Below are 23608 nucleotides of genomic sequence, written 5' to 3' on the forward strand. Positions count from 1 at the left end.
TGAATCAGTTATACATATACATATGTTCCCATATCTCTTCCCTCTTGCGTCTCCCTCCCTCCCACCCTCCCTATCCCACCCCCATTCACCCTTTTGTTCCACTACCTTCTGCCATTTTTTTTTCAGGCAACTTCATAATTCCATCTTCCCAAAACTTTTTATCTTTTTGAGTGAAGCACTGGTCCAGGTGCCTTTTACAATCTTCTAGGGAATTGAAATTTTTTCCATTAAGAGAATTTTGTAAAGACCTAAATAAATGGAAATCCAAAGGTACAATGTCTGGTGAATACAGTGGATGAATCAGAACTTCCCAGCCAAGCTCTAACAGTTTTTGCCTGGTCATCAGAGAAACATGTGGTCTTGTGTTATCCTGATGGAAGATTATGTGTTTTCTCTTGACTCATTCTGTACAGTTTTTGTCGAGTGCTGTTTTCATTTGGTCTAATTGGGAGCAGTACTTGTTGGAATGAATCATTTGGTTCTCCGGAAGGAGCTCATAATAGAGGACTGCCTTCCAAACCCACCATATACACAACATCACCTTCTTTGGATGAAGACGGGCCTTTGGTATGGTTGGTGGCCGTTCATTTTTGCTTGCCCCGTGATCTCTTCCATTCCCTCTTCTTGCGTTTAAAACTCTCTCTTTGTCTATGATTTTAGACAGTTTTATTATAAGGTGTCTTCAAAAGTATCATTTTGGGTTGAAATTTTGGGAGAACTTACGAGTTTAATGAATTTGGATATTCAGATTTCTCCCCAGGTTTGGGAAGTTCTTCACTATTATTTCTTTAAATAAGCTTTCTGCCCCTTTCTCCCTTTCTTCTCCTTGTGGATTCCAATAATGTGAAAATTATTTCTCTTAAAGGTATTCCATAGTTCATGTAGGCTTTATTCACTCTTTTTCATTCTTTTTTTCCTTTGTTCTCCTCTGACTGGGTCATTTCAAGGGACCTGTGATCTAGTTCACAGATTCTTTCTTCTGCTTGATCCAGTCTATTGTTGATGCTCTCTGTGACATTTAAAAAAATTCATTCAGGGCTTCCCTGGTGGCGCAGTGGTTGAGAGTCCGCCTGCCGATGCAGGGGACATGGGTTCGTGCCCTGGTCCGGGAAGATCCCACATGCCGCGGAGTGGCTGGACCCGTGAGCCATGGCTGCTGAGCCTGTGCGTCCGGAGCCTGTGCTCCGCAACGGGAGAGGCCACAACAGTGAGAGGCCCACGTACCGCAAAAAAAAAAAAAAAAAATTTCATTCATTCAAATTCAGCTCCAGAATTTGATTCTTTCAATTTCCATTTCTCTGTTAAACTTCTCATTTTGCTCATGTATGGTTTTCCTGATTTTGTTGAACTGTCTGTTTTCTTATAGCTCACTGAGCTCCCTTAAAACAACAATTTTGAATTCTTTACCAGAGAAATTGCAGCTCTCCATTTCTTTGGGGTCAGTTATTGAAAAATTATCGTATGTTTTTGGTGGTGTCATGTTTCCTTTATTTTTAAATATTCCTTGAAGTCTCGCACTGCTGTGTTCACGTTTGAAGAATTGGTCATCTTTTCCAGCCTTTACTGACTGGCCTCAGGAGAGAAATACCTCCCATCAGCCCTGATAGGGATTCTGAGGCTTTCTCACACCTTTTCTGTGGACACTCCCACCTCACACCTCTTGTTTCCCCTTGCGGGAGAACTCTCAACTTTGCACGCCTTCTCTTGATCCTGCAAAGTCCTGCTGGGTGCTGACGGCCTCCCATGAGCTTGCTTCCCCTAGGGTGGTGCTGCACCTCAAGCTTGTATGCTCTCTCCCAATCTCACAGCGTTGGGCCAGCTTCCCATGCAGGCTCACAGCCATCTGCGATGTCTTGCTGTCTCCACCATTGGGGATGTGCACCCATGGGAGCCAGCCACAGGGTAAGGCGGTGTGTGGGTGAGGTACATGGAGCACTGGTAGTACTCGTGGTTGAACTGATGGATCTGCAGGCATCGTATCCCCAGTGGCTTATAGGTGGGTTTCCTGATAGAGTCAGCAAAGCAATTGGTAGAATCCATGTCCTTTTGCCCTCCAAGAGCCCTGCAGCCTCTCCTTGTCCTACAGTCATACAGCACACCACAGTTTTCTGGATAGGGTGAGAAAGAAGTGGGTCTCTCTGACAGTGTCCTGCACAGCTGGGGAAGCCAGGGACTCACTCACATGGTCTCACTTTACCACCTGGGAGAAATCACAGGCTGAGAAGTTCTCTTAGTCCTAAGCTGTGCTGACCTGGGGAGATTTACATGGGTAAATTGAAACTATTCCTCTCGCCTTTTCACTGGGTACAATCTCAGATCTTATTTTGCTCCAGTGATGTGCTGGAACATCTCCTCTGGACCCCTGGACTTCCACAAAGGCACTCTCAGTATGGGGGATTGGGGGTTCTTTGGGGGTAAGACAGTAGAAAACACATGTTGCCATTTTGATTACACAAATATTTTTTAAAAATAAAGATTGACAGTGGTTAAGAGTTGAAAAGTGGTATTATTTATGCCAAATATTTTTCCTAACTTGTAAAAATATTTTATAATAGCATGGTAGCAGAGTAGCGCGGTTTGCTATTTCATCACATAATTTGGGGTTTAATTTTCCTGATTTTTCCCTATGCATTTCTGTGCCCATGCCCCCAAACTCTTTCCACTTGGGCAGCACTTCCTGCCACTCCTGGTTTGGGGTTGTGGGACAGCTTGCACAAGGGCCAGCCTGTGGGGGGAATTCACATGTAGGAGAGGACTGTGTTGTAAGTGAATGATCCCTTGATGTCGGTACCATGATGTAGGTACCATGTCAAGATCAGAAGCAGAAGCTGGAACCAGAGGTAGGCAGGATGGGCTGATGAAGATAGGTGAGGTTACAACTGGAGAAGATGAGACACTGGACAAGGCACGAATAGGTAAACTGAGGCAGTTCTGGAGCAAATTGCAAGAATTTGGAAGGCATTGCCTTCTTAGGAAAGATCTGTTTTTGCATCAGACAGCACACTCCATGGTGCTAGGTTGCTAGGTATTATTTGGACCTCCTGCACATAACAAAATCAGTAATTTACATCTCTTTGTTTGAGAACGTTTAGTATAGTGCTGGCATTCATGTAATGGGCCAATGGGATTTAATAATGGTAAGACAACAAACACTTTCTAATACTTGGGATTTCTTTTAAGCAAAGCAATGTCAGATAATTGGTGGCTCCTGGATTCCCTAAGGAAAGGGGATTTTCCAGATCATCCTTTTGATATAACAGACAAAATATGTGGAGTGCTGTCCAAAATGCTACAATATCAGAGACTTTAAATAACTTAATCACCGAAATCTTATTATCCCCTTGCCTGCAGGCTTTCTAGCAGAGTGCAATTATATTAAACGTAGGGGAAAATTGGACTCTGAAATCAAGACCTTCCTGTATCTCTTTGCCTTTCTGAGGGTCTCATACGCTCAGATTTCCTTGTTTTCCCTTCTTCATGTTTGACGAGGACAGACACTCTTGGAACTAGTGCAGACAGGGTAAGAAGAGCCCTTCCGAGTTCAACACGTCCTTCTGGACAGATGGGTGAATGCATTGCATGGTCCTTTATTGAAAGAGCAGGGAAGACACTGATAATGGGGCAGCAGGTTTCTGACTCAGAGTTCATCGAACGACAGATTTAGTATTGGCTACAGCATCTGTGAAATATCAGGTGTAATTTTCCTGGAGTTTGTAGTACTTCACTTTGGGGAACTTCTAGGTGTATGTTTTTTGTTTTGTTCTTTACTGCTTGTTATGAAAATTTTTAAACACTTAAAACTGTAGAGAGAATGTATAATAAGCCTCTGTCTTAGGTCTGGTCCCCTGGAAACAGGTTCTGAAGCAGAGCTCTGGGGGTAGGTGATTTTCTGGGAAGAGCTGTTGGGATCAGCATCTGCCAGGAGTGAAGGAAGCAGGACAGGGCAGAGGGAAGAGGGGAGTTAGTTGCAAGGCAGTTTCAACAGCCAGTTCTGAGAACTGTGGACTAGGGTGGCCTGAAGGGGGCGCACGAGGCAACACCAGCAGTATCCGCTGCATTTACCCATCACCCAGCCTCCTCTAATTGTCAGCCTAAGGGCCACCTTGCTTTCCCTCTACCTCTACCCACTTCCCCCCGCTCTACCCCCCTGCCTTCTACCACCCTGCCTTCTTTATTTTTTTGTTTCTTGACGACTTTAGTGAAGTATAATTATATACCAGAAAATTCATTGACTTTAAGTGTACAAATCAGTGATTTTTAATAAACTTACCCAAGTTACACAACCATCACTCTAATCCACTTTTAGAACATTTTATTACCCTAATTAGCATATTCCCTTTTAAAAATGACTTCTGGTATATTTTGAAGCAAATCACTTTGGTGAGGTTTTAATGCAATTAAGTTTTTAGCTGAAGGGATCTATTGATAGGAATGAAAAAGAAATTCATATTCCTTTGAGTGAGTGAGGTACCATTAAAGTTATTTGAGGTCACGTGATAGGAGACCTTGGGAGATGTAATTAACTAAAGGCTGTTTCCAGAGAATGTGGTTTATTCCCAAAGGTTGTCTAAGAATAACACATCTGACAAAGGTGTGTGCTTTATAGTTCTTCTGCTTTATTCCTCAAGAGAAGAATCTGTATTCGAGACAGAGGGTTGGTTTAAGTGGGTATAGGTGTGTGTAGGCAGCAGGCAGTCGACGAGGAGGGCTGTCCTAAAAGAGGTAGGCAGCTCCAGTGAGAGACCACCTTTGTATGTCATCAGAAAGGAGAGAAAGACCACATGTGGAGAAGATACAACCAAAAAACGAAGACAGAGTGGAAAATTCTGTCTGTTAAATGGCCAAGGCAAAAAAACTAAGCTATTTCTAGGGTTGGTATAAATGTCTTGTGCACATGTGTCATCCTTTTGATACAATAATGAGCCTAGAAAAAGAAAAGAAGGCATTTTTTTAATGAGATATAATTCACATACCATAAATTCACCCTTTTAAGGAATACAATTCAGTGGGTTTCAGTATACTCACAAGATTGTGCAACTGTCACCACTGTGTAATTCCAGAACATTTTCATCACATAATAAACTCTGTACCCATTAGTGGTCACTTCCCATTTCATCTTCCCCTCAGCCTTTGCAACCACTCACCTACTTTCCATCTCTGTAGAACGGCCTATCCCGGACAATTTGTATAAGTGAAATCATACAATATGTGGCCTTTTGTGTCCAGTTTCTTTCCCTTAGTGTAATGTCTTCACTGTGTTTGCAGTGCCGTACTGTGTATCAGTACTGCATTCCTTTTAATGGCTGAATAATATTTCCTTGTATGACTTATGTGGATATACCACTATTGTTCATCTAATCATCAGTTGATGGAAATTTGGCTGTCATGAATAATTTTGCTCTGAACATTTATGTGCAAGTTTTTATGTGAACATAAATGAATATGAAAAATGTTTGCCATTTACCTAGGAATGAAATTGCTGGGTCATAGTGTAACTCTATGTTTAATTTTTGAGGAGTCACCAAACTGTTTTCCCCAGAGCAGCTGCCCCACTTTATATCCCCACCAGCAATGTCTGAGGATGCCAGTTTCTTCACATTCTCACCAACACTTGTTGTTTTCCATCTTTTTGTTTTGTTTGTTTTTAAAATGGTAGCCATCTTAGCATGTATGAAACAGAAGGTCACATTTTAAAAGATGCTGGCGGCAAAGAAATGTGAACATTAAAAACAAAAGCTGAGTTCCATGCTTGAGACTCTCAGTTCTGTGCCTGCCAAGCCGCATTGTACATGTTCCGTGGGTAGGTTTGGGGGCCGCCGCTGCGGAGGGGCTGGACCCTTGAGGGACCAAGAGGGCGCCCATCCCGGTCTCGCTCATTGATGAGGACCTGCTGATTTGTAAGACCCGGATTGACCAGAGCTCATAGTCATTTCTGAATACACGGGCATGCACATGCATACACGCACACCAGGTGAAAACACTAGAAACAGAATGTACTGAAGACAGTAAGAAAGTGAGTCTCTACCTAAGGCAGTTGTGGGGTTTTAGTGTTGCCGTATGTGGATTTTCGTTGGTGTTTTTGTTTTGCCAAATTTAGGCTGAGAAGGAACTTTGTTCAAGAAAACCACAAATCAAAACCAGCAGCTTTGTTGAAGGTGTGTCCTAGGGCCCATTTGGCACTTGGACAGCGTTTTAGACTTCTAATTGGCTTTGCAGCATTTTTGTCATCAAAGATACACTTGGAATTTGGCTCGATGCCTGTGTTACCTGTAAAAGTAAAAACATAAGGTACTGTATCTCAGATCCGCCCACTTGGGGCTCATATATCTTAGAAAAGCTTGCTGGAAATGGAGGGGGAAGTTGGAACAGTGGTAAATCACTTAGAAATGTGAGTTTTCCACACTGTCCATTCCCACTCAGGAGAATGTTTGAGTGGGGATCTCTTAATAGATGGACAACTCCTGAAACCACTTTCTCTTTCTTGTTTTCCTATCCGGGCCACCTCTGTGATTCTAATCTTCATTTCCCAGTCTTTCCCACACTGTCTTTTCTGCTCTCCAGTTTCTCTTAGAGGTTAGTGACTAGACTGGCTGAGAAAGGGGTCTTTTCACAGGAGGCACCATGAGGCAGTGCCGAGGGGCCATGCCGTCTGTGAACCGTGTGACCACAGGTGGGTCACGCCATAGCTCAGAGCATCACTTCCCTCACTGGTAAAAGGAGAGGGTTGACCTGTTGGCTTCCAAGGTCCCTACATTTGGAGACCAGGAATGTATCTTCCTGAATACAGACAGCAGGTGATGCCATGCATTGGGGTTAAGCCAAGGAGTCCTGTAAACTCCCAGAAGCTTCCGAGACCCGGAAGCTGAAAGTCCCCGTATTAGTTAATATATTCATGAGGGTTCTGCAGAGAAACAGAGCCAACAGGATGTGCACACACATGAGATTTATTGTAAGGAACTGGCTCACACTTTGTTAGAGGCTGACAAGTCCCAAGATCTGCAGGGGAGGGTCAGCAGGCTGGAGGTCCAGGAGGGCCAGTGGTGTAGTTGTAGTTCAAAACCTCAACACCTGGGTAGAGCCGACATTTTGGTTCAAGTCCAAAGGCAGGAAAGATACCAATGCTCAACTAGAAGGAATTCAGGCAGGAGGAGTTTCCTCTTTCTCAACCTTTTTGTTCTATGTAGGCCTTCAACCGATGGGTTGAGGCCCATCCGCATTGCGGAGGGCAATGTCCTTTCCTCAGGTCATCAACTCAAATGTTAATCGCATCCCCAAACACCCTCACAGACACACCCAGCATAACATTTGACCACATACCTGGATACCCTGTGTTCCAGTCAAACTGACAAATAAAATCAGCCATCAAAACCTCGGTCAGAGATGCAGCAAAGGGAAGCTAAGACGTTATCCTGGCTTCTGGTCTGGCCCAGGACAACGCAATTTAATTCCTCTCTTCACTCCTCACAGCTCATGATATTTAAACTTCTCTTATTTGTTAAATGTATTTTTTAAACAGTTCAAAAGCAAGCATGCTGGGTGTGTCTTTCAGAATAATCTTGAGAAAGGAATAATTCTGTCAGAGGTCCGCTGTGGAGCTGCAGCAGTGAAGAGTCATCCACGCCCAGACATTGAGAGAGCGGAGCGGGGAAGACGTAGGAGGCTCATGGGAACCCAGGGACTCGGGTTCAGGGTCAGGAAAGGGACGGGCAGGCAGGGCATGCGGCTCAGAGGCCCCCCTGAGGACATGAAGAGGGAAGGAAGAGAGGTCCTGGAAGGAGTTTTCTCTTTGGAGCCTGAAACACCACTGGTAGTTGCTACAAGCTTCTGATCTGGGGTCATTGGCTGACCAGAGTGATTCTTCTGGTGACAAGGACAGCGGCTATATATACACAGACCACCAGAAAGGGCTCTTTACTGCGCCCACGTCTCGAAGCTCCTGCTGGCAGCAGACGGAGTAGGGAGAGGCCCCAAATGTTCATTAGCGGTGGTGGATGATGAGTGAGGCATGGCCTGAAGAGGCCCGAATCCTTTCCATGACTTCTGTTTCCTCTATTAAATTTGATTGCAACTCAAGTTTCATACTCTTATTTTAACAAACAATTTGTTTTCATAAGGAGATACTTTCAGGTGTGAAAGCAGGAACTTTAGGTCTTACCAGTTATCCACACTTTGACTGTCAATCTTTGTTTAATGGCAGCTCCTACGTTTCGGGCATGGTGCCTCGGAGGTAGTAAGTTACCACCCAGATTCAGGATGGCTTTCACAAGGCTGCTCTTCATTCCTTGGGGTTAGTGGTATCCATCTGTAGAAGCCCTGTTCACTTTGGAGAAAACCTTTCTTTGTTTTTATGTTAAGGCTCATACTTAATACAACCATAATGAGGTTTTGTAGGTTGTCATATGTTATCTTCAGATATGTTGCAGTGATCACATTCAATGCCATGATACATCTTATTTCACTCTGCTACATGTGGAGGGTAAATGTGTGGGTGCTAGAAAAAAATGGAAGTCCAACAGCAAGAATTCTTTTTGCCCAATAAGGGACTAGAACACATGGGAAATATGTGAGTCTGTGAGTGGAGGTTTTGTTATATATTCTCAGACTTGGAGGAATTTGGGCTGAGTGAGAGAGAGCAATAGTGGACACTTAAGTGAAATGTCTGGAACCTGGTCTGTTTCATTATCTTCATGCTAAAAGAGCAAATTAACTGAAGAAGCCATTTCAGTGTATAATGTGTATTTGTGCAATTACAAGGGAATGTTTAAAACAGTTATCAATCAAAATTCGCAAATGACAGCAAACTTTGATGGCTTCACTGCTTTCGTTCTGCAAACGGCTTTGGTCTGTTTTGATCTGCCCCATCCAGTCCCTGGGGCACGGATTAGGTCATGACAGTACCAGACAGGCACTTACACCCTGGGGGTCACTGTGTCCCCACACCCTGCTCTATATCACTCATAACTCACCCTTCAGCAAATCATTCTAAATGGATTTTTGACATGATTTTTAAACGGATGGTTATAAAAATATGCTGAAGGGTTCTCTTATTTAGTTGCTTTTAGGTAATCTTCTATTGAGGGGAATTTACGAAGTCTCATCTGCTCAGGGTACCTGGGCAAAGCCAGGACCAGCCAGGTGGGAGAACCATTCACTGGGTGCGTCGGGGGCCCTAGAACATCCTTCAGTGAGGGTGCCTCTTCCAGGCAAAAAAAGCAAAACGCAAAGCAGAAGAGGTCAAGGGGAGATATGATTGGAGAGACGTAGGTAGAGCATGCAAACCAGTAGCAAGTTTAGGTGCCTGGGAGAATTGTGGATGGATGGCTGGGTGGGTTGATGGATAAATTTGATGATTTAATTCCTCTCTTCCCTCCTCACAGCTCATGATATTTAAACTTCTCTTAGTTGTTAAATGTGTTTTTTAAACAGTTCTAAAGCAAGCATGCTGGGTGTGGGGGCCTCAGAACACTTCTGTTGTGCCCTCCGTGGCATGAGCTTTGAGGATTTGCACAACTGCTTGTGTATGCCGTGCCCAGCTATATCCAGATCCCACTCACTGTTTTGTTTTTTGTGTATGTGTGTGCAAAATCTTTCTCTATTCAACATCTGTTTGGTTAGCTTTTTGTCTGTGCCAGGTACCTGGCCAGGTCCTGGCTAAAACAGTGTCAGTGAAGAGGTTGACATTGCCTCTGCCTTCGTGGACGTCACAGTCTGGAATAGGCAGGGGCAGAGTAGAAAGACAAGCATTACACAGACAAATATGCCAACAGTCGATTCTACCTGATGAGTGCTGGGCAGAAATACAGATGCTGAGAGAGAATGTAATGGGGCAGGGGGAAGGGAGGACCTAATCTGGTCTGGGGATCAGGAAAGGCTTTTCTGAAGTAGTGATATTCAAGCTAGGATCTAAATGATGAGTGGGAATTAGAAAGACAAAAATATGTGAGGATTCAACAGGTACAAAGGTGGCCCAGAGCCAGGGAACCCTACAGTGGGCAGCTGTGATCTTTTTTTTTTTTTTTTTTTTTTTTTTTTTTTTTTTTGCGGTACGCGGGTCTCTCACCGCTGTGGCCTCTCCCGTCGCGGAGCACAGGCTCCGGACGCGCAGGCTCAGCGGCCATGGCTCACAGGCGCAGCCGCTCCGCGGCATGTGGGATCTTCCCGGACCGGGGCACGAACCCGCGTCCCCTGCATTGGCAGGCGGACTCTCAACCACTGCGCCACCAGGGAAGCCCGGCAGCTGTGATCTTGTACATTTGTCAATGCTATTGATAGAAAGTGAACTTGAACTCCGCAGACTTAATGAAGTCTGAACAACAGGTAGACCATTTTTATTTTGGTTGTGTTTTTTTGAAGGCACTGTTAGACCTTTCTCATATTACCTGAAAGCATGGGCTGTCCCATGCATCTGCTGTAAGATTTTCAGTACAGATTGGCTGAGAAACACTAGAATGAATATAAATACATATAATAAATTAAAGCTGGACAAAGGAATTAACTGCATTTTTTTAGGCTTGTCATAAAATTGGGACCCCATCAAGTTGTCTTCAGATTCTGAATCTCTGAGCATATGTAAAATTGCATAGTTGTTCTCCGTTAGTTTTGAGCAAACTCACCCAAGATAGGCAAAGCTGTGCTTAACAGCCAACTGTCAATTCCCTACATGGGAGTTAGCAATTTTACGGACTACCTGTAACCACGCCATCCTCCAGACCTATTCCAGAGCCATCTCCAATCTCTTCCAGTTGTTATCTACTCAAGAAATGCAAAATTATTTTAATACTAGAAAATTGCAAAAGAAAAAAAATTGTTGCCAAGTGAAATTTTCCTCATTGGAACTAATGGTGGGAAGGCCAGTATGTAACAAACATTTCATTACAGAATTTTTCCAAAACTTATATTTGATATATTCAAGAACATCTGTTAATATAAAGCCCATACTGTGTACGTTCTACCACAAGGTCACTGCCTGGGGCTGTGGCACATCTATCAGTATTTCATTAACCTAGAACATCTCAGGAAATGTGCCATCGGAGGTCACATTGCGACCCTCACATTGCGAGTCCTCATTATAGAAGGTTATAGAAATGCATCTAATTAATACAGAAGTCACAATACAACGTTGTAAGATTACGTAAGAAGGCTGACATTGTCACAGATTTCCATCCTAATCAAGTGCGTGGATATCTTCAAAAAGTCCAGCCTGTCTGCATGGAGCAGAGAAGAGAGCAGGGGACTCTCCTGCCTGTTCAGCCTGAAGCCCTATGTCACCCTCCTCACACTGCAACTCCCTGTTTCTAGCAGCTCCCTTCACACCGATCCCTTGTCAGTCAGTGGTTGGCTCCTGCCCCCGATCCCCTGCAGAAAAGGGAGAAGGGCACCGATATTTACAAAACACTGCAGCACACCAGGAGTCCGCCTAGGGGTTTTCCCTTCATTGTCTCACTTAATTCTTTTTCTTTTTTTAAATTAATTTATTTATTTATTTTGCCTGCGCCGGCATGCAGGATCTTTGCTGCGGCACGTTTAGTTGCGGCATGTGGACTTCTTAGTTGCGGCATGCATGTGGGATCTAGTTCCCGGACCAGGGATTGAAACTGGGGTCCCTGCATTGGGAGCGTAGAGTCTTACCCACTGGACCACCAGGGAAGTCCCCTCACTTGATTCTTAGGCATAATTCCCCCTTGTGTAGTTGAGAAAATGAGGCTCAGGTAGGCCAATCCTGTACTCAGACATCTCCAGTCCCAAGGTCTAGAAGCATCTCATATGCCAATGACTCCCAGCTCTTCGCCTCCAGCCCTGATCTTCATCTTCGTAAATACAGTGGACATTTCTCTGCCCTCATCTCTCAGCAGCATCTGTCAGGGTTGACTAGACCCTTCTCCTTGATTTCCATGGCCCCACACGCCTCCTTTGCTTCCTCCTGCTGTCTGGTCCTTTGCTGGCTCATCCTTATCTGAGTGTTGGATCCCCAGCACTCAAACGCCTTTCCCTTATCCAGCTGCACTCTCCCAGGGGATCAGCTCTACCCTCTTGGCTTTGAAGACCATCTGCGTGCTGATGACTTGCTAGTTTTGAACTCTAGCCCTGATCCTCCCCAGGACCTTCAGGCTCATATCTGTGGCTACCTGCTTGACATCTCCATCCCACAGGCATCTCAGACTTCCATATCCTACCCAAGGCTCAAGATCTATGCAATCCAATATGGTAGTGCCATGGAGCTATTTACATTAGTTAATACATTAATTAAAATTAAATAAGATTTAAAAGTCAGTTTTCCAGTTGCACTAGCCACATTTCAGATGCACCGTAGCTCTCTGTGAGTGGGGGTCACCACATCAGATTGCAGATAAAAAGCATTTCCACCATCACAGGAAGTTCTGGTGGTCAGTACTGCCCTAGTTGTTTTTAACCCCTCCAAATTTGCTCTTTCACCCGGGACCGCCTTTTCAAATAACCTACCTGTTCCTCAAGTCAAAAATCTAGGAGACGTTCTTGATTCCTCTCCTTCCAGCATGCCTTATATCATCTTCATCAGTTAGTCTTGTCTACTGTGTCTCGAAAACATACCTCATGTCTGTATACTTTTCTTAGACTCCAGTGTTCCCCAAGCTGAGCCACCAGCCTCTGTCATGTGGATCACTACAGTGGCTCTGCAATGATCTGCCTTCTTCCACTCTTGCTCTATAACCTATTGTCCACACTGCAGGCAGCCAGAGTGATTTTTGAAAACTGTAAACCAGTTCCCCTGTCTCCTCGCTGAAAACCCTCCAATGATACCTCATCTGATGTAGAATAAACCCCCTGTTTAAATCTTAGTTTACATGGCCTCTTTTTCCATTTGGGCTGCCATAACAAAGTACTGTAGATCAGGCGGCTTATAGACAACAGAAATTTGTTTCTCACAGTTCTGGAGCCTGGAAGTCCAAGATCAGAGTGCCAGTGTGGTTGCATTCTGGTAAGAGCCCTCTTCCAGGTTCTGCCAACTTCTTGTGTCCTCACGTGGAAGTAGGGCCAACTAGTTCTCTGGGGTCTCTGATGAGGGCACTAATCCCATTCATGAGGGCTCCACCCTCATGGCCTGATTACCTCCCAAAAGCTCCACCTCCTAATACCATCACTTTGTGGGTTAGGTCAACGTATGAATTTGGTGGGGGTGGGTGGGGAACATAAACATTCAACCCATAACACATGGCCCTGCATGACCTGAGCCTTCGTCTCTCTCAACCACTCTACTCTGCCCACCAGATTCCAATCACCATGACTTTGCTTTTGGTCCCCAAATACCTTAAGAAAGACCTGTGCTGTCCTAAGGGTCTTAGGACAAGCTCACCCCTTTGCCCAGAAGCTCTCCCGGATCATCACTGGGCTGGCTCTTCCCTGTCATCCAGTGGGGCCATCTCGGAGCCCACATAAAAGTGACTCCACCACATACTCATCTCAGGCTTGTTTCTATCTCCCCACAGCGTTTTGAACTCTCTGAATGTTTCACATTTACCTATTTGTTCATTTATTTCCTTTCTCTTCCTCCTTCACTAGAATATAAGTCATAAATCCTGGGGATTCAATATGGATAAGACACGCTTTGCCGTCTTAGAATACAAAAATCTAAAAATGATTTGTAGCAGGGCAGTGCAGTGGAAGCGTGCTGGGCCCATAAAAATGATTTTGTAATTAACTTATCTTTTTTTGGAATGTGGACAGGTGATGGAAGAGATTAACTGTTTTAATCTTGAGCATGCTAATAATTTTTTTCAGCAAATCTTTTCATCCTTTTCTTGAGTAATGCAAAAGTAGAATTTCTCTATCAGAGTCTCAGCAAGCACGTTTCATATACAAAATTAAAACACCTTCGCTTCTTTCTTACCCATTGTTTTGGCTGTGACCACATTTTTCCTGGCCAGCCTTGAGGGGCAGCTGGGTGGGAGCTGGAGGGGCATAGCTGGGAAACAGGGAGAGGTGATTGTTAGGAATCACTGAGGCCCCACCAAAGGCAGTGAAAGTTGTTGCCTGGATGGATGGAAGATCAGTGCACACTACAGAGCTGGTTGACATGGAGTCGGAGGAATGGATTTTAGATGCGCTGTTGTGAGCACATCTAAAGGTGGTAGGAAGCCTGCAGGACCGAGACTGTAAAAGCAGTAGGCCTCCAGGATGGCAGGAACAGACCTGCTTTGGAGGACAGGGTACACACCCTGCAAAAGGACTTTGGTTCCAAGATGTCCCTCCCCTCCACGCCCACATGCACAGATGGTCACACTCTCAGTAGCATCTCTCTCAGAAGTGGGTTGCCTTGGATCACAAGCAGCTTAGAATTAAGTGTGGTCCAATGCACCCCATCCAGTCTCTGCTGTGTGGTTTCCAGAATCCTTCGTGATTTGACTCATCCTCACCGGTCACATCTTCCAGATAAGTCTGGCTTCTTTGCATATCTTGTCCGTTCCTGCGTCTCCCTCTTCTCCCTGCCTGTCATGATATTCCTCCTAATGCCTTCCTTCAGGAATCAGCCAGCACTTTTCTGTCATTCAGTGAGTGCTGTGCTAGACTGAGGACACAAAGGAAGTTCAGATACCTCCTTCAGGAACCTTCCCTAACCACGGATTTCTCCCGTCTACGACGTCCTGTGGTCAGCCAGCCTGGATCACAGCCTGGCAAGTCATTAGTTGCTAGTGGTCTTGATGGTCAACTTGAACTTAATTTGTAGCTCCCCAAATAGAGACTAACTGCATGCCACGTGGTGGGCTTATAGAAGGTGCTCACTTAATGCTTCTTTCATTGATTCTATTTCCCTGAAAATTAATTCAGCAAAAACTCCGTTCATGATCGTTCAAATGACTGGACTCTGCCTGCCCACTGGACTTTTCTCCACTTGACTAAATACTGCTCCTCCTTTAAGACAGCTCCGATTCACTTTTTCCTGCCCTGTCCCCTGGCCTTCTGTGGTCTTCCAAAACACCTTCACCCCCTCTCCCTCCAACATCAGAACATCCGTACTGTGTTTTTCTTGTCTGTGTATCTTGGTCACCTGCCCCCCATACACACTGGCCTGTGTACCCCTTGGAAACAGGGACAGCGTATTTTATCACTTGATGCAAGACTATTTGATTAGGTGAATAAAAAGGCATACAATGCAAGTAAAGTAGCAAAAATGTTTTCCCCCAATAAAGCTTGAAAAAAATATAAAGAGAGTATGCATTCAAAGACACAGTACACAAATACGGACAGCCTGCTTGGGCTGCCATCACAAAATACCACGCACTGCGTGACTCGAAACAACAGAAATTATTTCCTCAGCATTCTAGAGACTGGAAGTCCAAGATCAGAGTGTGGGCATGTTTGGCTTCTCCTGGAGCCTCTCTCTGTGGCGTGCAGACAGCTGCCTTCTCACTGTGTCCTCACGGGGTCCAGCCTCTGTGTTCATCCCTGGTGTTTTCTCTCACTAGACCTGTATGACCTCATTTAACTTTAATTACCTCTTTAAAGGGCCCATCTCCAAGTACAGTCACATTCTGAGTTGTACTTTGGCTGGGGCGGGTGGGGGTGGGGGGCGGCGGTGGGCGGCTGTTAGGATTTCAACATAAAAAAAATGGGGGCTGGGGGGACACAATTCAGTCCATAACACCCAGACACCGAGAAGGGAAAAGAGCCAGAATCAAAATGCAGTGGCACACAAGGGGTTACATTTCTGTGCCCCATTCCACGGAGAGGCGTGTGTTTGTGTTTTAGAAATTTCTGAACAGATTGAGGCTGGGAAGACGTTGTGAAACTGAATTCTGAGAATAAAGGTATTTTGATTATTAAAGTGGGATTTGTTGAAGGAGGGAAATGTTGAGGACAGAGTTTTCATGAAACAAACCCTTAATCGTCCCAGAGTGGGTGAGAGAGTCCCCCCAGGAGCAGAGAGTGAGGGCACCAAAGACACATGAAGTCCTGAGGATCAGGGCACAGAGAGACAGCGGGTGCCCTGCATGGGAGGAAGGAAGTTCCAGGGGCTGCCAAGTCGGGACTCGATTGAGGCAAAGACTGATGGTCTTTATCTTTCTCCAGGCTGCGTGAAAAAAAAATTTCTGTCATCTGGGCCTTGGGCTTTCACAGTTGAAAACTGCTTTGTCTGCAGCCTCTCAATCACAACCTGTATGTTTCAGGACTGCCTTCCCCTTAGGATCAAATAGGGGAAATGTTCTTAGAAAACACGCGTTTTTAACCAGCCTTGCTCTGGGGCACATTAAGCCATGTGGCTCCTGTAGCCACGCCTGCCGGGTCTTGAACACTGGCGCTGCCTAGTTATCTGACATTCTTGTGAATTTCAGGGCATATCTGTTGTAACACTGCTTTTTATCATCCCCAGTATCAGCACTAATACTTCTCAGACTCCTGTCTCTCATATTAATAGCACAGCACTATACTATTTGGCCTTTTTGGGAAGGAAGAAGTTTTTTTCTTTAACCCTCAGATGGTCCCTGGCTGGATCTGAAGATGAAACTCACAAAGACAGATGAATAGGAAAAAAAGCAAACAAATTTTATTGAATTTTTACATATCCACAGGAGGCTTCACAAGGGAATGAAGACCTCAAGAAGTGACCAGGGCAGGAAGCTTTTATACCTTTTAGGCAAACAATAAATTTGTGAAGAATGGACAAGACAAAGTAGTTTGTCATAAGGGTAGTAAACGGTGAAGACGTGTAACGAAGATGATAAGGGTTAGTTGAACATGGTTTACTTGCCAGTTTCACTCTGAGCTGATAAGAGTCTGTCTCCAGTGAAAGGAGAATTTATTTCCTGCCTTCAGACAGAAAAGTGGGAACTTCTTTTACATTTACTTGCTTCTTAACTGCCTTCAGTTCAAAATAATTTTATGTCGAAGAGGCGTATTTGAGGGTGACATATTCTGGTTTCCACTGGCCTTCTTCGTATTTTATTAAATCTAACTCCTAGAGGAATAGATTTTTGGAGCCCATTTTTCAGCATTAGCACAAGTACCATTTTTGAATGAACATGTGGGTGATGTAAGATATGAAACATTTTAGACTATAATTAGCAGTAAATCTTAAAATAAGAGGAAAATATCTACCAAAATCAGATGAAGTTCAAGTGCATGTAAAAAACAACATGGTTTGCCCAGTATTAACAGTGGATGCATGGTACACTGACAAAGTTGTATATAATAGTACATTACAGAATATATTACAGTATAGAATCAAAGCTTAGTTTACTTGATCCAGCGACTCTGAAATTCTGTTTCTTGACTATTTTTTGATTTGAAGAGATTTGCATTACTTAAAATTTTGCAAGTAAACAAATTTTATTGAGATCATTACGTCCAGCTATTTGGTTTTTGCATAGTTAAGATTCACATACAGTGATAGCAGTGCAGTGTAATAGGCAAGGAAGATCAGAGACTGAGCAAACCCAAGTTCACTGCAAAGGCAGGTTATTCTAAATAAATGTCCAAGTTCAAATTGAGAGGAGTAGAGAATTTTTCAAACCATATTCCTGTCTTCTGCTCCCTTAGTCTTTGGTAGCCAGTTTCCTTCTATATAGCTACATCCCCCTAAAGCTGAACCTCTCTCCCCTAGCTGCCATTAAGTAATTTTATTTATTGACCTGTTATTATGGTCCTATTCCTTTTCTCCAATCACCTGACCCCTGATCCTTCCAACTACATTCTGATGCTTTGCGTGTTTTCATTGGGGAACTCCATTTCTAAAGAGGACCTTTAAACCGCACACGTTGGAAGCTTGCCGTAGGAGGATATTGACTCAAGCAAACAACCTGTCAGCTCAGCAGCCCATCACCCCAACCTTCACGTGTCCTGCCAGCCTGAAAATGAGACAGGCCCCTTGCCACAATTCTAAATGTATTTCCTTGTCAGTGATTCTGGGATTCTGGTTGTTCACAAGTGATTTTGAAAATGATTGGGTGTCTTAGCTCAGGCTGTCATAACAAAATACCAGCGACTGGGCAGCTTAAAGGACAGAGATGTATTTCTCACAGTTCTGGAGTCTGAGATGTCTAAGATCAAGGTGCTGGCACATTTGGTTCCTGTTAGGCCTCTGTTCCTGGCTTACAGATGGCCACCTTCTCACTAGGTCCTCACATGGCTTAGAGAAAGAAAACTCTCTGGTGTCCCTTATTCTTCTCATGGAGACACTAATTCCATCATCAGGGCCCCACCCTCATGACCTCAACTAAACCTAATTACCTCCGTAAATTCCCACCTCCAAATACCATCACACAGTTTGGGGGAGGGGGACAGTTAGAGCTTCAACATATGAACTGGGGGACGGGGGCGCACAAACATTCAGTCTGTAAGAATGGCCTTTTGAAATGTGTGCTTAAGGAGATTTCTGGAAAGTATAAAGTGATTTACAAACTTGAAGGTATTTTTATCAGTATTGTTACATTTTTTATTGGCAAGTTTTTTAAACTTTCACCCTGTTCCTTGGTTTCTAAGGAAATGACATTCTTTCTGAGCAGTGTTCAGAAAGATAAATCCCTGGTGCAGTTTGGAATTTAAGAAGTGAAATACTAAATGTGCAGAAAATGGAGACCCTGACACTACATGTGACAGGAGTATCTTAAACTTCAACTCTGATGCTTCAATTCTTATTGCATTGCTGACCTATCACAGTGAAAATATTGTTCAATGGCTATTAATACCTTATATCACATTGCGGAGAGGTGGACTTTGAGAGAATGGGAAGCAGGAAAGATCAGTTTTGAGGGAGGGAAGGGACCTGGCAAAGTGCAGGTCACAGAGTGCTAAGGGTGGGAGGTGGAGGAAGGGGTGAGCTTTATTTATTTATTTATTTGTTTGTTTGTTTGGCTGTGCTGGGTCTTAGTTGTGGTATGCAGGATCTAGTTCCCTGACCAGGGATCGTACCAGGGATTGCTCCTGCATTGGGAATGCGGAGTCGTAACTGCTAGACCACCAGGGAAGTCCCAGGGGTGAGCCTTGTGGCTCGAGGGCTTCCAGCACCTTGCAGAGGATGTGAGTAGCAGGCAGCCCAGCGGTAAGAAAGCACTGGAACACTAGTAAGTGGTACCATTATTGAAGGTGGGCTGATGTAGGGAATGAGGAGGGGCACAATCAAGACAGGGTTTTCCTCCGGCGCAGCTAATGCCACCTTGATTGGCACCAGCTGCACAGGGTGGCTGGCACCTAATGGGCGCCCAGTACACGTGGAATGAATGATTGAATAAATGATTCAGTGAAGTGAATGCACGCAGGTTCTCCCTACCCCTGGCAACTGTGCATCTCCTGTAATACATCCTCAAGCTCTGCAAAGGTCTTCCATTGAAATCATTGGAAGAAGCTTCCAGAAAAATGAAGAGTGGCGAGAACTTGATGTGAGTTGCTGAGAGGGAATGTCTTGGGATCTGGGCTTACCTAAGGATGGTTAATGTAGACAACATGGTCATCAGGATGTAGTTGCTCCCCTGTTTGTACTTCTTTTCACTCTTTGAATTGCTTTTTATTTCTCCTGAGCGTCCTTCTTCTTTTATCTAGATTGCTCAGTTTGCTTTGGAAATGAGACACTATGCAAGCGCAGTATGGCTTGGAATGATTATATGTAATGGGAAAGACTCTAATACATAGGCCTTTTATAGCTGCAATTGTGTTTTATTAGTTTTTTTGAAAAGAACATTTCAGTGGCTCAGTTACTGAACATTAATTGCGTTGACTTGAAGAAAATGAATCATAGCTTTGTGTGTTAGTGTATGTGCGTGTGTCACTCCTGGGGCCTGTCTTTTAAAGATGTAAAAGTTGTTTGTGAAACTTTCATGATCTTAGTATTTCACATACACCTTTTTCATTTTGTTTTTGGAAAATTTTTTTCTCTTTTATTAAAATAGTGCTGATACATCCCTTGAAGCTAATTTCAAGGGATGGCTCAATTATTTGCTCAAAGCATTGTGTTTCTTGGAGAAGTCTGTACTCCAAGAATTTGAAGGCAAAGGTATCAGTTGAATTGTTTCTATTCAGGATTTAACAGTTCTGTTACTTTGTGCAACTCAGAGCAACATCAAATCTCAGAGCTGAAAGGGTCTCTGTCCACCCAGGCTTTTTAACCTTTAGCGACCTAGGTCCCCTTTTGATAAATACAAAAAAAAAATGGTAATGCAATCTGAAATTCAAAGAAATTGAAATGAAATATTCTCAACAAAAACCGAAGTAAAACAATGTAATGGAGTGTCGTTCTTCTATCTCTTTTTGTAAATCACAAGTGGCTTTAAGGCTCTGATGCCTCTCAGGGTAGTTGACTAGATTAACTACCTCATTTTACAGATAAAAAGACTGAGGTGCAAAGATTCCAGGAGTGCCCATCCTCTCAGCATCTTAGGAGCAGAACTGGGTCAAGAACCCGGACGTCCTGTTGGCTGCTTCCTGCTTTGCCCACAGCACCCCTCCCACCGCCCAAACCTTTAAGTCTATACTCGCATGCAAAGGAGGCATCTTATCCAGTGTCATCGCCCTATAACTGATGATGCTGATATTCTGGAAGGTTATCCTGAGTTAATGCTGTCCCAGCAGGATGGAGGCAAAGGCCGAGAGAAATTTCTCAGGCCTGGCCAGTCCATGGATCCTGGTTGATTTTTATTTACTTTATTTCGTCCTGGACCATCTGTACCATCATGACATAGAAACACTGCCCTGATATAGCTTCTGGGGAATAAGGGGGCAACATTTAAATCTGAAAATTGATTTTTTTTTTTTTTTTTTTTTTGCGTTACGCGGGCCTCTCACTGTTGTGGCCTCTCCCGTTGCGGAGCACAGGCTCCGGACGCTCAGGCTCAGTGGCCATGGCTGACGGGCCCAGCCGCTCCGCGGCACGTGGGATCTTCCCGGACTGGGGCACGAACCTGCATCCCCTGCATCGGCAGGCGGACTCTCAACCACTGTGCCACCAGGGAAGCCCTGGATTAATTTTTGAAATAAAGTCTGGGTCTTTCACCATATTGAAAGGTCTTATTGGTAGTTTTCGCTGAAAAATTTAACACGTCTTTTTTAACTTATACTGATTGGTTCTCTCTCTCTTTTTTTTTTTAACAGTGTATCTGGTGGAGAGCTGTTTGACCGGATAGTGGAGAAGGGATTTTACACAGAGAAAGATGCCAGCACTCTGATCCGCCAGGTCTTGGATGCTGTCTACTATCTCCATAGAATGGGCATTGTCCACAGGGACCTCAAGGTGAGGCTGTCGCTTAGCAACACCCTCCAGTTGCTTTCCAACCCACAATGCACCTGTCGGAGCAGATTGGCTCCAGAGGAGGGATGAGGTTGCCTTGATGTAGATACGGTGGGCTTTGTGTACTGTTAGTCATCAGGGTCTATGGGACCCAGAGGTAGCTTGAAAGATGATGAAGATCAATGGGGCTGGCCATTGTTTGGGACATTTAATAACCACTGTACAGCAAAAGGGCCATGGGGAGGTAGGTTGTGTATTGCTTCAAACTTATCTAAAGGGTAATTTTGTTCAAGACCTGGATGCTGTGAAGATTGCCCAGTGCAGTTCTCCAGCCTTTTCCCAATTCCAGCCCTGTTTCAGTGCAACCCACCATATGAAAGAAAGGGAGCAGTAGATAGAGGGTGTGAGGTGAGGGAGAAAGGAAATAAAAGGTTATCCAGAAAGATGGGTTAAATGACATACAGTTACAGCCTTCTCCCAATGTCCTGTCGGTTCCATTCTTATCTTTTCCCTATGAGGTTTTAAAATATTCACCCTTCATCAATAGCATTGAAGGATCTGGGCCTTGGTCACCTTGGCCCAAGGGTCTCTGTGGATGCCGAAGGGTGGGTATCATAGTACCAAGGGTAGGTATCGAACATATCAATTTGAGGAACAGGAAAAAATCTGCGCTGTTGACCCGAGGCTATAAAGTGGCTTCATTCTACAGCAGTTATAGGTCCAGCCCCCAGAACTCACGGCACCAGTCAAGATAGACCTCTCACCCCAGCACACATACTCACCACTCCTATCAGAAACACAGGGATTATATTGTGCTGAAGCCATGCTCTACACAACTACGGGCAATCTAAATCAATTTAGGGAATAAATGGTAAACGTGTGTTAAAACAGAATGTTAACATCCGGCCGTCATCTGGTGCTGGCTGTCAAGGTGTAAAATGGTGTGGCTTTTTCCTTTCATAGGAATTCACTGTGAAGTTTTTGCTTTTCTCCATGTTAATCACTTTCCATTGACTAGGGTAGTGGCTCCCAGATGTTAGCCTACATCAGAACTGTCTGGATGGCTTATAAAAACAGATTGCTGGCTCTACCCCAGAGGTTCTGATCCTGCAGGTCTGCATCAGGGCCCGGGAACTTGCATTTCTAAGAGGTTTACAGATGATGTTGATGTTGGCCTGGGAACCACACTTGGAGAACTGCTGGACGAGGGTATTTGAGGACGTTGATGGACTTCTTACAGCCTTTGCTAGCCTCCTGATGGGTGAAATGGGCTGTGAGCACAAGTAGTTCATCTTCAGGACTTGCAGGTCCTTCAGAGGGCCAGGTAAGGGCTAGGTAAGGTGACCTGGCGCCTCTGTACCAGGCAGCCGTGCCTTCTCTGCTCTCTTGTGCCCTCACGAAATGCCGGTTCTGTGCTTCCAGGCCACAGCAGGCAGCTAGCTCTTCCTGAACAAGTTAGTTTAGTGACCGTAGAGATGTGATGTGGTGTACTTACTAGAAATCATTTCTAAGCAGGTAAGCCACTTCCTAGATGGGCAATGTTTATTTCCCCCTTAGAAAATGGTAAGGAAGGCTTTATTCAAGACCCCTGCACGAGGGGCATTGCATTAGGGGAGAGAATTGGGCTCCACTGCACATGTGGCAAGGACACATGGAGAGGTATAGCCGTTGAGCAGAGTGAGGGGTCATGGACGGATTGGCTTTATGGGAGATCATGTTTTTTACACACAGGTAACGCTTTTGAAGAAGTACATGCAGCTCCCAGCCTGTAGAATTTTAAGATCACCAGGCTTGTAATTGTGGATAGAATGTTACCATTTTAGGACCTTTCTGTGGTCTCTTTTCAGAGGCACAAAGAAGTTTGATCTATGTGGAGGAAGTTGGGGTTCAGGAATTAAATTTTCGTAAACCTCTAAGAAAATTAAACTCTGTGATAGAGGCCAGAGCAATAGAGAACATGATTGGGTTCATGTAAGATTAGAGCACAATTTGAGATGCTGCCCTACCCCCACAGGTGGCTATACCTCTTTCTCCCTTCAGAAAGGTATTCTTGTGTCTTCTTGCCCCAGAAGCTGCTAACGATGATCAGTTGTCTTTTTTCAAAACAAGCGAAACGTCCCCTGTTGCCTCCTCCCGTTAGGCACTGTTGCCCTTTGGAGCTGGGTCATGCTTTGCTGTGCGAGGCTGCCCTGTGCATGTTCAGTAGCGACCCTGGTCTCTACCCACTAGGTACCTGTACCAGTCCTGAAGTTTTGACCACCAAAAAGTGTCTCTAGGCATTGCCGAATGTCTCCTGGGGGGCGAAATTGTCCCCAGTTGAGAATACTGGATCAGGAGTATGACTATAGGTAACATGAACTTTACAGGAAGTGTTGATTCAGATCTTTTAGAAGATTGTTATGTGAACAAGCGTTGGAA

General features: G+C 44.5%; 1 protein-coding gene across 3 annotated transcripts in view; it reads left to right on the forward strand.

The window, feature by feature from the left end:
* The window catches only part of CAMK1D (calcium/calmodulin dependent protein kinase ID), a 417212-nt gene that overhangs the window by 333847 nt on the left and 59757 nt on the right, over positions 1–23608 (forward strand). For all 3 annotated transcript variants that reach the window (XM_060006055.2, XM_060006054.2, XM_060006056.1), the window contains exon 4: positions 21055–21193. In XM_060006055.2, the coding sequence (XP_059862038.1) occupies positions 21055–21193 (139 nt within the window). The remainder of the gene's footprint in view (positions 1–21054; positions 21194–23608) is intronic.

Source organism: Delphinus delphis, chromosome 2 (genome assembly GCF_949987515.2).
Source record: "Delphinus delphis chromosome 2, mDelDel1.2, whole genome shotgun sequence".
In the NCBI taxonomy this organism is placed as follows: Eukaryota; Metazoa; Chordata; class Mammalia; order Artiodactyla; family Delphinidae; genus Delphinus; species Delphinus delphis.